This window comes from Clinocottus analis, unplaced genomic scaffold, assembly GCF_023055335.1.
Source record: "Clinocottus analis isolate CAN_PGR_092001 unplaced genomic scaffold, fCliAna1.0.p SCAF_5, whole genome shotgun sequence".
NCBI classification, from domain to species: domain Eukaryota; kingdom Metazoa; phylum Chordata; class Actinopteri; order Perciformes; family Cottidae; genus Clinocottus; species Clinocottus analis.
Window position 1 is genome coordinate 7,390,732 of NW_027176207.1, and position 14,483 is coordinate 7,405,214.

Consider the following 14,483-nt stretch of genomic DNA (forward strand, 5'->3'; position numbering starts at 1 on the left):
GCCCCGTAAAATTATAAAATAAACATGTGTGTGTGTGTGTATATATATATATATATATATATATATATATATATATATATATATATATATATATATATATATATATATATATATATATATATATATGGGTATAGTTGGACTCATTTAAATACTCTAAGGAAAAAATTAACATAAATGGCTACTTGCACGATAAAGGCTCCCTTTAAAGTCTAAAAGTGACTCCCCACTTCCTGTGTAGTCCCCCCCTCCCGCCCGGTCCCCCCGTCATCCCAGTGAGCCGCCCTCGCGCCCACACAGACGCTGCCTCCGCCCCTGCAGAGCACTGCCGTGAGAGCCCAGCTCCTCCAGCGGTACTGTACCGTGCATGGCCTGCTGCAGCTACAGCTACAACTAGCGGAGGCAAGAATGACACCGGCGCTCCCCTGCACCCAGACAACCTGATCGCGAGGACGGATCTGTTTCCCTTCCTTTATTGAATAAGAACACACCACAATGATGGCGCGTGTCACTGCACCCGCACGGACACGTTTTATCGCGGCGGCTTTTTCTTTCATTGCACTGTGGGGATGTGCGCTTTCCATCACCCGGTACTCGATTCCGGAGGAGATGGAAGAGGGCTCCTTTGTTGCCAACCTGGCCACGGATTTGGCTCTGGATGTTCGCAGTTTGGTGCAGCGCAGCGCGAAGCTCGATGTCATCCACAGCAAAAATTACCTTGACATCAACAAAGAAACAGGGGAGCTGGTGATCCGCGAGAAGATAGACCGGGAGAGCATATGCATGACCAAGGCGACCTCGTGCTTTCTGAAAATGGATGTCATACTGGAAAACCCCATTCGCATTTTTAATATCGAGCTGGAAATCATGGACATCAACGACAATGCGCCCGTGTTCCGCAGAAGGACAATGCACTTGGACATATCAGAGGCAACCCCTCCCGGCGAGCGCTTTTCATTGACAAACGCCGTAGATGCGGACGTGGGAGCAAACTCAATTAAGACCTACTATCTCAGCGAAAGCAAGTACTTCAACATCGACATACAGACCGGCAGCGACGGCTCCAAATACGTCGATCTGGTGCTGAACGGTCATTTGGACCGGGAGGAGCACACGGTTCATAATTTGATTTTGACCGCTGTGGATGGAGGGGTGCCTCCCCGCTCCGGCACAGCAAGCATCATTATCAACGTCCTGGATATCAATGACAACGCCCCCCTGTTCAGTCAGCCGGTCTTTGCAGTCAACGTCTCAGAGAACTCGGCTGCAGGGATGGTGGTCATGACCTTAAACGCAAGTGACTTGGATGAAGGCACCAACTCCCAGCTAATATATTCATACACGCTGTACACCTCGGAGAAGACTCAGGAGCTCTTCTCACTCGACCCCAACACAGGTGAGATCAAAGTGAAGGGGGTGATTGACTATGAGGAGGCCCAGAGCTTCGAGATGCACATACAGGCTCAGGACAGGGGGGCAAACCCCAAAGCAGGAAACTGTAAAGTCATGGTGTTCATCACTGACCTGAATGATAACTACCCCGAGGTGACCATACAGTCTGTGAAAAGTTCTCTGACGGAGGATGTGTCCGTGGGGACACTGATAGCAGTGGTGAGCGTCAGCGACAGGGACTCTGGAGCCAACGGACAAGTGGAGCTCACTTTGAACCGGCAAGAAACATTACCATTCCTCCTGAACAAATCCTCTGAGGGTTACTTTGAGCTGCTGGTTTCAAAGCCTCTGGACCGTGAGGTAATAGGCAAATATGACATCACGCTGAGGGTGACAGACAAAGGCTCGCCGCCCTTAGCCGAGAACGAAACTATCACTTTGGAGATTCTGGATGTCAACGACAACGCGCCCGCATTCTCCCAGTCCTTCTACACGATCCATGTTGTGGAGAACAATCAACCAGGAGCGTTATTGACATCACTTAGTGCGTTTGACCCCGATCTCAATGAGAACCAGTACTTGGTCTATTTCATAATGGAGAAGGAGATTGTTAACACGTCAATGTCAATGCTGTTCTCCATCAACCCTGAGAATGGTGATCTGTATGCCCTGAAGACCTTTGACTATGAGAGGGAGAGGGAGTTCCTCTTCCACATCGAGGCTCGAGACTCTGGTGTCCCCCCGCTGAGCAGCAATGTGACAGTGCACATCATCATCCTGGACCAGAACGATAACACCCCTCTGATAGTGTCACCTTGGCGGGCGCAGGGCTCCGTGGTTGAGGAGGTGATACCGAGGTCTACGGACAAGGGGCACTTGATCGCCAAAGTGATCGCCATTGACGCCGACTCTGAGCAGAACGCCAGGGTCACATATCAGCTCTTGCAGGTCAGCGACACAAGCCTATTCAGCCTGGATCAGTACAACGGGGAGATCCGGACCACAAGGATGTTCAGTTACAGAGACCCAAGACAGCAGCGGCTGGTAATCGTCGCCAAAGACAATGGCCAGCCCGCCCTCTCTGCCACTGTCACCATCAAGATATCGACGGTAGAACACGTCATGTCCTTTTCGGAGACCACAGAGCTGCCGCTAGAGTATGACGTCTTCACAGACCTAAACCTTTACTTAGTAATCGGTTTAGGGGCTGTGTCATTTCTGCTACTGATAACTATCTTGGTTATTATTGTACTGAAGTGTCAAAAACCAAAGCCAAAGGCCTTTAAGATCCCTCCCCCCAACAGAAACAGTGTAATCAGCAGGAACAGCATGATCAGTCAGAGGAGCTCCACCATCGCAGATTCCACCCTAATCTCCAGCGATGCCTACTGGTACAGCTTGTTCCTCGCTGAGACCAGGAAAGGCAAAGTGGTTGTAAGACAGCCCATTATTCCCAAAGGAGCTGGATATTTTGTGTCCAGTATACCCAGGAGCATAGGGCCAAGCGAGACCACAGACTCCAGAGCATCCACACTGGAGGTATGTATAAATGAATTCGTAACTGGGTGTTTGCAGACAACACAGAGGCACACATGAGACAACTAATTGGTGTGTTCAGGGACCGACTGTAGTATAATTAGTTCTTACATGTCATGATTTATTTTTTCCCCTGGAAGGTCGACAGATAGTTTGTTAAATGTGGATGCAAGTTGGTCATATTCATAATAATGCAGGTCCAAAGAAGTGTCTTTATGATTCCTTTATGGTGTTGTAGTCATACACATACAGTGTCAGGTATCAATCAGTCTTTTAAGTTTCTGGTTATTTAATTTCATACAGAAGTTAATACATATTTTAAACATAGAGACATAACGTTCATATAATTTATGTCATATCCAGTCTATAATATAAAGTGGGTAAACTAGCTCCACCTCACTCTGCTAAAACAATTAAATGCTATATATAATACTAACATACACATTTGTTCGATTGGCCAGGTTTTAGTACTTTTAATCTCTTTACTTTTAACTTCATATTAGAGCTAAAACTTTTTTCCTGTACTGAAATTTGAATGCAGGATTTTTATTTATACTATAGTATTTTGCAGTACTTTTAATTAATTCAAGAATCTGAGTACTTACATCACTGTAACTCTCATCAAACACACTTTGAAATGCATTTAGGCGAACAATGGCACATTTCAGAATAATAATGTGTAATTGGATTACAACTATTGATGCATTAACATGATCATCACAAATACAAATTAAATATGCATGAAAATGAAAACCGGAACGGGAAAGCAGCTGATGGTGTAAAACTACTGCATTAGGTCCACAATTATTTGTGTACATTCAATACTGCACTGATAAAACATTTAATATCCGTTCATATATAATTGATTATAATGCAGTTATTTCCAAAAGCAACGAAAAAAAAAATCTGTAAGTTTCAAGAATACACGCCTGCTGATTATTATCAGCGTATTTCTTGTGCCAACTATCTGCACTTCCATTGCATAATTAGGCCAAACAAACAACTAAAAAATGTGCCACTGTTCAATGTCTTATTTAGTAAGTAGGTCATTTATCACAGATGCACAACACACAATCAGATGCATATCTATTGGCTGTGTAAGAGGGAGAGTATTTCAAAGATGCCCAGACGTGGAGTTCTCTTCAAGGAAAACGGCTGCAACGAGATGCACCAGGCCGGGAGGCTCTGGTGTCTGCAACCAATGAAGAAGTGTTGAAACCGATCCAGATGTTGTTTACTTTCGTTCAGCTGGACCTGCCGACTAAACTGACACAAGTGATCCACTGAAAGATTAAACAACATTAATATGCATAAATGCAGAGAGAGAGAGAGAGAGAGAGAGAGAGAGAGAGAGAGAGAGAGAGAGAGAGAGAGAGAGAGAATGTGTATGTACTGTAAGTGTGAGTGTCTGATTATCACTCGTACCACTGAACTTGTCTCTTTCTTCTGTTCTTAAGTACTCAAAATGACAGGAAGTCCATTCTACAACTGGAGGTATGCTGGTTGCTAACTACATTCTGTAGAGCCACTCTGATTGTGTAGGAACTTTCTGTCCTCCCCTATTTGGTATCCATTCTTGGTTTGGCTCGACGATCTGATTTGATAAACTGTCACAGTTCCTGGTGCAAATATTTGGTGTAACACTTTGGTCTGCACATTGTCCTGATTTAATAGAGCAGAATCAAATATTTCCATCTGTCCCAGGTCAGATTTTCTCACAAAAACAACAGCCATTGTGGGTTAGTACAATTTAAATTGGCCCGTCTCTCAAGTGTGAAAAAAAAGCAAATAGCTTACTGAGAGCTGAGATTAGAATGAAATTGGCTGCTGGTCGGACCTGTATTGTGCACATCTGGCTGGCTTGGCGGAGATTTGGGGTAAAGAAATGGCACAAATAGCAAAAAAAGGGAACAGAGAATGATTTGTCCCAAATAGGTTCCCTGCATGTAACATACCTGAGAGCACATACCGTGTCAACAACCTCCGCTTCCTTTCACATTAGCTCAAATTTATGGCCTATAATAATAATAATAATTTGGAGTCTATTTCCCTTATATAGTTATTATATTGGCCCACCAAATACCAAATAGCACTTTGTGATGCCTGCGTGTGCATGCTTTAATTAAACCCTCTGCTTCCCTACTATAGTTAATGCGTTTGTCATCTTTACATTTTAGCTTTGTTTGTCAATTTGAATCCTCAACAACACTGATTTGCAAGAAAAACTAGAAACAAGTTGTTTATTTAACCCTAAATTGAAATTAATGACGGTGGCAGTAACCAGTCACAATCCACTGTTGCATGAGTGAAGACTTTCTCTAAGTTTATTTCCAGGTTGACTTTCTGTGTTGGCTAATTATGTGTTCTGTTTCTCAGCAGGCGCCCAGAAGAGAACTGCCATGATATAACCACCTCCTCATGAGAGTCTCTGGCTGGAATTCTTCCCTGTGACTCACAAAGAAAATGTAAAACATCTGCCCTCCCTTGGTCTCCTCCGCTCCAGCTTGTTCTTTCTCTCTAGCAAATAGAAACATCGACCACGAACCACCTCAGCTTTCTACCTTCTTTTCTCGCTGAAGCATGGGTCTGCATGATTCCACAACATTCAACATATTTGGACATAGGATTGAAATAATTTATAGCAGGATATTTGGACATTGCCTTTGAGACTTTGCCTCATATAGTAAATCATTCCCTCCTTACTGCTTTAAAACTCCTCCGTGGACATATTTGCCTTCTCTCCAGGGTTTACTGTGTGTGCTGTAGTTCTAGAAACCATCAGTAGTAGCTCAACATATACGTATGTCACAATCATGCAACCTTTTCTAACCAAGAGCTCAAAACACGCCTATTCACAAAAACACGTATGAATCAGGGTGAATATGATTCTTCCGTAAAGCTGAGAAATGCTGAACTGTAGCTGGTAACGTCACTGATTCAGGCATTTCACTTGATGTTGATCTTTTTTTGAATAATAATTTCTACCGTATTATGAGTCTTGCTGTTCAGCAAGGGTCACACTGTCAACTAGTAACCTGTTGATAAAAAAAAAAAATCAGACTTTTTTTTTATTACAATGTTTGTTCTACTCAACAGTGATGAATGTGTGAAATTGACAAAAAAAAGAATGAAAGAAAAAAAGGGAAAAAAAGGGAAAAAAAACAAACAGGAGACACATTGTTTCTCATTTTATTTGATTGTAGATACTGTAAGTCTATTGAAATTATAATGAGGTCAGACGGCCTCACTAACATCAGGTGTACAGTTCATTACTTAAAGATATCTGTGCTGTTATATCTGATTAGAAACACCGTTATCATTCTGCATTAGTGAGTCACAAATTACAGTGTGCAAGGTTGAATAGGGAGGTGTGTCCTCATCAATTTTTCATTCAGAGTCTCTATGACGTCACACAAAATGGGGATGGGCGGCATGTAAAACATTCAAACATAACGAACAGTATTTTTCAAAACAGGGTCAAATGTCAAATCCACTTTTTCTGTAACAACACGTATACAGTATTATCGTCACAACCTAATTCCCACTGATAAACCTGGCAATCCAAATATGAACTGCAATCAGTCATCAATCATTCAATTTAAAAGAAAATACAATGACAAAAAAACAATAATTTTGTAATGAGAAATACTCTTTATTTAAAAGATTAAAAAAATATTAAAATGTATTGATCTTTGCCGTGTCGCAATAGGGGTATAAGGTCCAGGCAAGGTATTGTTTTATGAATATTCATGTTTTTATAGATATTTTATGTATTTAACTTTCAATGCTGCTTTCGTGAGCTTCTTCAAGGGCATTTTGTGTTGCATATTGGTAGTTTAGTGCATATGATGTTGTTTTGATAGCATACATAAGTTACAAATTGAAACTCAAGTACTTTTCTTGACCTCAAAGGTAGCGCTTTTGCACTACTGTGAAGCCCAGGACTTTCATTTCTCAGAAACAAGGAGCTTATTAGGACCACTTATTAGGGTGCTAAATGATGGAGCCTAATTGGGTGAGGTAGGGAGATGGGATTGGGAGAAGGGGAATAAAGTGCTAATTATAGTCGCAGTGTTTAAGAGCTGACTCTGCAAGTAAAAAAAACATGAACATACAAGTATTGAGCAGATGACAGCGCTTTGAAATATGCACCAGATCTAAATGTGATCGCAGAACTCACTCAGTTATGCGGCGAAGAGATAATATTTCTCCATGTATCCAGGTACATATTCTGAGTCAGTGAAATCTAACCCCTTTGTCTCTCTCTCTCTCTGTCTCTGTCTCTCTCTCTCTCTCTCTCTCTCTCTCTCTCTCTCTCTCTCTCTCTCTCTCTCTCTCTCTCTCTCTCTCTCTCTCTCTCTCTCTCTGTCCTCTCCCACTGGTGCTGGTGGTGCACCAGGCTTCCCCAACATAAACACAGCTGTCTGTCAGACTAAAGATGTCACTGAATGAGGGATCTCTTGCTGTGGAGTACATGTTATGTGTGCAATCAACGCCTGAATCGGTTTGAATCCAACAGTGTTTATAGAATTAATGAATTGCACATATGATGAGCTCCTTGCGTGCCTTCTGCATTGTAAAAGATATATGTGACTGTTGATGAATGAAATAAAGGCATGTCATACAATATTACAAATTACAAAAATGACCGTACCCCAATGATGAAATACCTTGAATTGCTCAGACGTTGCTGGATAGGGGCTCAGCCTTTTGGTTTCATGTTCTACTGAGATCCAGTAAATGCATTTACTGTAAATTGAACTGCTTTATACTTTGTGTTTTTTATACAGTAGACTTTTTTGATATCTATCTGTATTCACTGTGATCAAATGGCACAGGAGGTCCTTGTGCTTGGTATTGTAAAAGTGTGTAATTTCTCATTTGTGAAAACTGCTCAGTTGTTTCTTTTTCCCTCTGCTATTTTGCCAGTCAGATTGTACAGTATGCTTCGGGAATTGCATCAAATCCAATCCAGTTCCATCCCACTTAGTGGATCAAAGACAGTATGGGAGAGAATGGTCTTGCTTTATTTTCAAGTCTAGTTAATTGTCAAACTTTTGATGTTGCTTATTTGGCTTAAATGTTCTGCCTGATCATGCTAGTTTGAATAAAGCTTTTTAATCTCTCTTTCTGTTATGTCTGTGATAAACTATGAAACAGAGTTATCAAAAGTGACTTCCGGAATGTGACACACATTCTTCTCTGTCTGTCTCTCTCTCTCTCTCTCTCTCTCTCTCTCTCTCTCTCTCTCTCTCTCTCTCTCTCTCTTCTCTCTCTCTCTCTCTCTCTCTCTCTCTCTCTCTCCCCCTTCTTTCTGAAATTCCCCTTGCATACACACATTGCATACACACATTTTGACCCAGTTTCTCTGTGTAACACTACTAATTCTTGGAAATTGAAAACTAAATAAAGGCAATGTGCCTGCAGTTCAATTCACAGAAGCAGACAAATAATAGCTTTGTCAGGATTAGTGGAAGCCTAGAGCCAAACTGTAGAGTCTGCTCTGACCACACAGTGCTGTCAGTCCTACAGGAGACTGGTGAGTGAAGGCCACATGTATCTGTATGATTTGAGGCAAATCCCATTATCATCAAGTCTGTCTACTTCAGTAATATCTTTTTTTTTTTTTTTTAAATAAAAAAGGATTTAAGCATTATTACCATTTATTGCTGGAAATGCAATAAAAATAACCAATGGATGCCACTCGTCTCATCAGCACTTCACAACACTGGTATGGCTATATCAAAGGCCTTAAGGTCGGCTGGTTATTAATGTTTTAAAAGAATTGGAAGTAGGTCGGAGGAAATAAAGCAATGCACCTGTGGCTACATTTGTGTGTGCTGAGTATCGCTGGAATACTTGCTATCAATTCACTTCCCCAGTGGGCTACACTTTCAGTACTGGTGCTGTCTGTTGTGTTGAAAGTGTTGTGCAACCCAGCTGCGATAAACAAGGACACTGGGGTAAAAAAATACTACTTTTTGTTACACAGTGTACTTGACGGTATACATGTTTACAGGGTGCCCTGTCATTCCCCCTCCCCCCCACCTTCCTCCCCACAGATTATTCCAACTATTTCTTGATACACTATCCTCTGTAAGAATACTTTGCAGGGCAGATGAGAAGAACCACCCACATCTCTAATTTCTTTCAACAGTTATTGAACAGTTATTGTCTGTATATGTTTTTTAAAGGGGGGGTGGATTTGGAGTTTACTGACCACCAAGTCTTGTTTTGTTTGGAAACAACAGCAGCTAATGTAGCTTTTAAGGGTTTCATCTCATCATAAATCACTGTAAACATGTCATTCCTTTCTCAATTGGAGAGCTGCTTCCATTTGCAGCTGGACTTGCAGACAGCAGCGTATTGATCCAGTAAGTGTATCGCTATTGAGTACGGGATTAGAATATTAAAAATGGTTTTCAGAGATTGGATGAAAGCTGCTTAAGCATATTTTAAAATAGATTATGTGGATGCATTCAATCCAATCTTGATATAAATTTTGTTAAATCAGCTCCGATGTATGTATTTAGATTAAGATACTTTACAACATGTATACTAACTTAAAACTATACTGTTATATTAATGCAACAATGTAATGTTTAGTCCTAAATATCACTATTTGGAGGCCAGGTCCTTCGTCAAAGCTGTAGATGGCAACAGTTCAAGCTTTGGCATGCAGCAGTGTGAGTTCTCTAGTGCCCTCTGTGCATTTTAGCCTTGGGGACTAGCAAAATAAAGTGCAAACAGCTGTTATATTGCACATGTTGTTTGTGGTTTTTAGGAATAGATTGTAAAGTTCTGATGTAATTAAGTAACTAGACAAGTTCATAAATGCAACTGTCTGCAAATGCACAAGTATTTTTACACTAAAACAGCTGCAGTTACAGAATACATCGCAGAGGAAAAAGCTTCTTCTCGCTGTCTCTATAAGTTTTTGGCAAAAGACCACTAAATCCATTAATTAATCAATGAATGTGTCTTCTTTGTTAAAACTATGTTGCGAGTACAATGATACCACTCAGTGTGAGACGCTTGACCCATTTGTACGAGTGAGTCAGATCAGCAGAGAAGATACCCTGGCTGGGGCCCATCACTATGGGGTCATGGGTCTTAACACCTAGAGCCTTGGTTCCCACCACAGCTGGAAGGATGAAGAGGAACAGGTCTTATGTGACGCTGCTTGAGCAGAAGTCAGAGGGACAACTGATGTGTGATTTGTATCATTATTGAGACTGGGCTGCATGAAAAGATAAAGCAGTTATTGCATCGCCGCAGAAATTGATATGAACAGGTTGTCGCTCTGATTTAGAAACGCATGCCGGACAAGACCGGAATACACATCTATCCCAGCAAAGTGTTATTTTGTACACTACATCTCCACAGACAACATTTGTCTTGTCGCCTTCATCTTACACCAGTTGGATCTTGTTTTGATCAGGCGAAAGCTGATGTGGATTAAAGAGAATTTATGTCTTACATTTTTGTAATATTTATATAAAGAAGTGTATACATGAATAAGAGAGAGGCTACACAGTAACTAGGGAACCAGTCTATGCCAATCCGGTGGCCAGGCTGATGGAGTAGCCTACTGATGGAGTTAAGTGCAATGAGATTTAGGCTCCATCTTGAGTGACGCCTGTGGCAGGTTTATTTTATGTGTGGCTGCCCTTGCCAAAGGGTCACTGCTGCACTAGTTTGCGTTGGCCATTCTGTGCTTGTTGTTTCAGATGACCACATAAAAGATGGAATTCAGGACAGATACTATATATTTTGCTCAAATGTCTGTCCAAAAATGTACAGAAAGTTGGATCATTATATTGAGTCATGTTTCTGAGCTTGAAGCATTTAGACAATCGCTATCACATGCAATTGACAGATGGACAGGCAGACAGGCAGACACAGACTTGCTCTAGGACACCACAGCTATCTCTGAAATCACAACTCTTATCAAATTGCATATTTTAATTAAGAATGTAAATGGCACAGGATATTAGATAGTTTACATTAGATAACAGTGGTTTCTTATTTGGCATACCTAATGTGACTTGTTTCATTATGTCTGTGTTAAAATAAGCATCGTTCTCTGTAGAGACAGTACATCAAATTTAGAATGATGATCACAGTTGGCACAGAAACATTTGTCAAATTGTTGTTGCTATGGAAACACAATTTCATCTTATGTAACAAAACCAAAATGGTTCCTTTAGCAAGGCAGGTGAACAATCAGAACTGCAGACTTGAACTGAAATGCATATTGTGTTAATGCAAGTCATGTTCATAGATATAATAGATTTTTTTTAAATGTTTTATTCCCATGGATTATTAAACGTGTTTTAGTGAAAATATTGGAGAAAACCAATTGTTTTACTATAACAACATCTAAGGGTGGTCTAGCTGACTCTGCATAGATTTTTTAAAGCAACAATTGTGGCTCTCCTCCATTAGATTTATTCACCCAGTGATCTATTCTGCCCAAGGCTATCAGGGCAACCTTGCCCTGCCAGCTGTTGTGACCGACTTTGCTCGACTGTTTTGGACGGATTTCCCAGACTCCTTTAGTTTCAGCCAAAAAACTGTAGCTCCCCCCTCACAGTGAAACGGTGGTAATGATGCTTAATCTGTTGCGGTTTTGTTGCTCATACCAAGACAGAGTTTACAACTGCTGTTCCTTGTCACTGACCTAAAAGGCTATGAGTCCCGTATTCATTGGTATCCTTACAGTTTTTTTTTTGTTTTTGTTCATGAAGCATTAGCTGCTAATTAAGTCACAGCCCGATCGTTGTTATCTCTAGGCTCTATCCCAAATTTGACACAAGAGAGCTGTGGTTACTGACCTGGCAATCCCTGTTTAGTCTCATTTTGTATGACTCACTTGCTCCTTCGCTGTTTCCGTAAGAATCCCTGTTTTGGAGATAAATATAAAACGCAAACAGATATTTGCCAAAATCTCTTATGAAGTAGAACTGGCCTTTCCAATGCATTGACACTTTTTTCTGTATTGTTCAATGTTGTACATCATCCTTGAAGGACGGCGGTTACTGTTTGCTTTACATAAAGAAAAACTATACATGAGAAAATACATTCTACTATGTTCTGTGTTGTTCTTTTCATATGATACATTATGTTTTTAAAACTGATTTTCTTGCAATGAATGACCAATTAGGATTAATTATTAAGATTCATTATTATAACAGTGACTATAATGCATTAAAAAGATTAGATCTATTTTAATAAAGGGAATAATAACACACTATATAAAAAACAGCAATACATCAGTGAGCGATAATGCAATATTAATTATAATAATTATAACAAGTGATTATAAAATTATTCATGATATGTTATGATTTTTTATTATAAAGCCTTATGGATGTATGAGTGCTTATAACTACAACTTTACAATGAAACAAAAAAGAGAGTGTGGCTCAGCGGAAGACCTTCAATTTGAAAATTGTCTGGTCGATCTTGAGTCCATGTCGATGTCTCCTCAGATCCAAATTCCTCCTGTAGCGAGGTGCCACCTGCCCATCAGAACTAAGTAACATTTATACACTAAATACTGTGTATGAATCTTAGTTAGTTATGATGGGCAGGTGGCACCCTATAAGGTAGCCCTTTCCTTGACTATATGGATGGGTGTTAATAGATAAATGACATGAAGTGTAAAAGCACTTTGAGTGACCGGAAAACTAGAAAAGCAGTACACAATTATAAATCCATTATACCATAGACAATTATAATTATGTTCATAAAACATTATAGACATGGATGTCATAGATAGTGTTACCGTATATTTCCTTTACACCTCCCTGTGGGAGGAACTCCAGTCACTTGTTACTTTTGTGCATGTGTTACTTCATTGACATACGACTCCCCTCATTTAACTACAGCCAGATATAGATTACATTTTTAAGAAGTAAATAGGGATTGTGATCAAAATGGCCTCAACCTCTGGAATAAGTAATCTAAGGCCGCAAAGTCTCTATATCCATATTAATTAGATAACTATTAATTAGAGTTTAATTTGATCACTATTTTACATCCAAAGATCTAAACCAGGTCAAACGCATATAGCCAGTAATTGCTTAGGTTTATCCAGATGCAAAGTGGTTTGATGTGAGTGTAATGCCTTCATTCTGCCAGCTCACCCAGCTGGAACCTGAAGAACTGTCCATGGTGCTGAAGTGATAAGTGCATGCCACTCATACCTGGTTGGTGTACACTTGTTTGAACCTTGTGGATGACATCATCTTTGAGAACTATGTATAAATACACATGTAGGTTTCAAAAGGTGTCTTAGTATATATATATATATATATATATATATATATATATATATATATATATATATATATATATATATATATTATATATATATATATATATATATATATATATATATATATATATATATATATACATATATATATATATATATTATCAAACCAAAAATATTCAAAGCAACCAGATCTAAATGGATGCATAAAAAACAAAGGATGAGTGAAGTAAACAATACATCTACACACTCTACACACACTAATAAGCCCTTTAAACTGGAAGGAAACAAGAAAACAACAAATGGAACAATTGCACACTCAATCAGTGTGTAATTGCAAATGTCAATTACACGCTGACATTTGCACCACAGGCAATTTAAATAGTCCAGTTCACCTAAGAGAACATGCTAAGAACTCTAGCACAACATCAATGTGGACACTTGCTTGTGTGTACCCATATTTGGTCATGGACTCCTTGAGGTTTGACCACCAACACGTTTTGGGAAGTAAATTCCTAGAAATGCAGTTAACGGAATACATTTTTTAAAAAAAAAGGATAATTGTTGTATTTCTTAAAGAGTGAAAAATATACATTAAGTGTAAACAGAGAACAAGCAGCCTGCAGTCCTGCATCGTGTATGATGATTAATACAGCCCCAGTATTTACTCATTTCAGACTATATATTCCACACACTATCATCTTCTTTTTTTCACCCACATGCCCTTATATAATAACCCTATGGTTCTCTTCGGGATGTATTCCATTGAGTGGAATTGAGACCTCTGCTTTATGGGGACCACCACGGGCATCAAATATGATTATGTGACCTGACAGTCTGAGGTCTACTGACAGTGATCCATGTGGAGGGAAGGTTGTGATTGTCAGTGCAATGCTTGCTTTCTTCTGCGCCTTGCCCAAACGCTCGCCATGCGGTACAAGGCTGGGCTGCAGAATCGCTACCGGCAAAATTAGCCATCACTCGCGACTCGAGGACAGACAAAGGAAGACAAACATAAGCCGGTCCCCATGCATGTGTCCATGTGTGCCACCACGATGTTGCGCTGTATATACTCATTTTTTGGAAAGGTGGAGAGGTGGTGTTGAATATTCTGTGGATTAGCCCTGACCGCGCCTATATGATCAACAGCGAGTCCAGACTCATTTAACACCGGTACATTAAATTCTTCAGCGACATTTTAGGATTATATTTTCCTTTCCTCCCCCGCCCCCTCCCATACATTTTTGTTCAGCCATGTGCTAAACAGCGACTCATATGT

General features: G+C 40.1%; 1 protein-coding gene across 4 annotated transcripts; it reads left to right on the plus strand.

Annotated features, from left to right (window-relative positions):
• The first annotated feature begins 359 nt into the window (after nucleotides 1-359).
• LOC137802676 (protocadherin alpha-C2-like) lies at nucleotides 360-8,009 on the plus strand. 4 transcript variants are annotated; one of them, XM_068600729.1, is made up of 3 exons: nucleotides 360-2,928; nucleotides 4,383-4,419; nucleotides 5,302-8,009. In XM_068600729.1, exons 1-2 carry the CDS (start codon nucleotides 493-495, stop codon nucleotides 4,392-4,394), a joined length of 2,448 nt encoding a protein of 815 aa, XP_068456830.1. In that variant the 5' UTR covers nucleotides 360-492; the 3' UTR covers nucleotides 4,395-4,419; nucleotides 5,302-8,009. The 4 variants fall into 4 exon arrangements, with proteins under 4 accessions (XP_068456830.1, XP_068456831.1, XP_068456828.1 ...); XM_068600730.1 differs by having other exon boundaries at nucleotides 5,305-8,009; XM_068600727.1 differs by lacking the exon at nucleotides 4,383-4,419.
• The last annotated feature ends 6,474 nt before the right edge of the window (nucleotides 8,010-14,483 follow it).

Coding starts and splice junctions, on each gene's coding strand:
- LOC137802676 (XM_068600727.1), top strand. CDS start 493: ATGATGGCGCGTGTCACTGCACCCGCACGGACACGTTTTATCGCGGCG. Junction 2,929..5,301: donor CCAGAGCATCCACACTGGAG/GTATGTATAAAT, acceptor TCTGTTTCTCAG/CAGGCGCCCAGAAGAGAACT.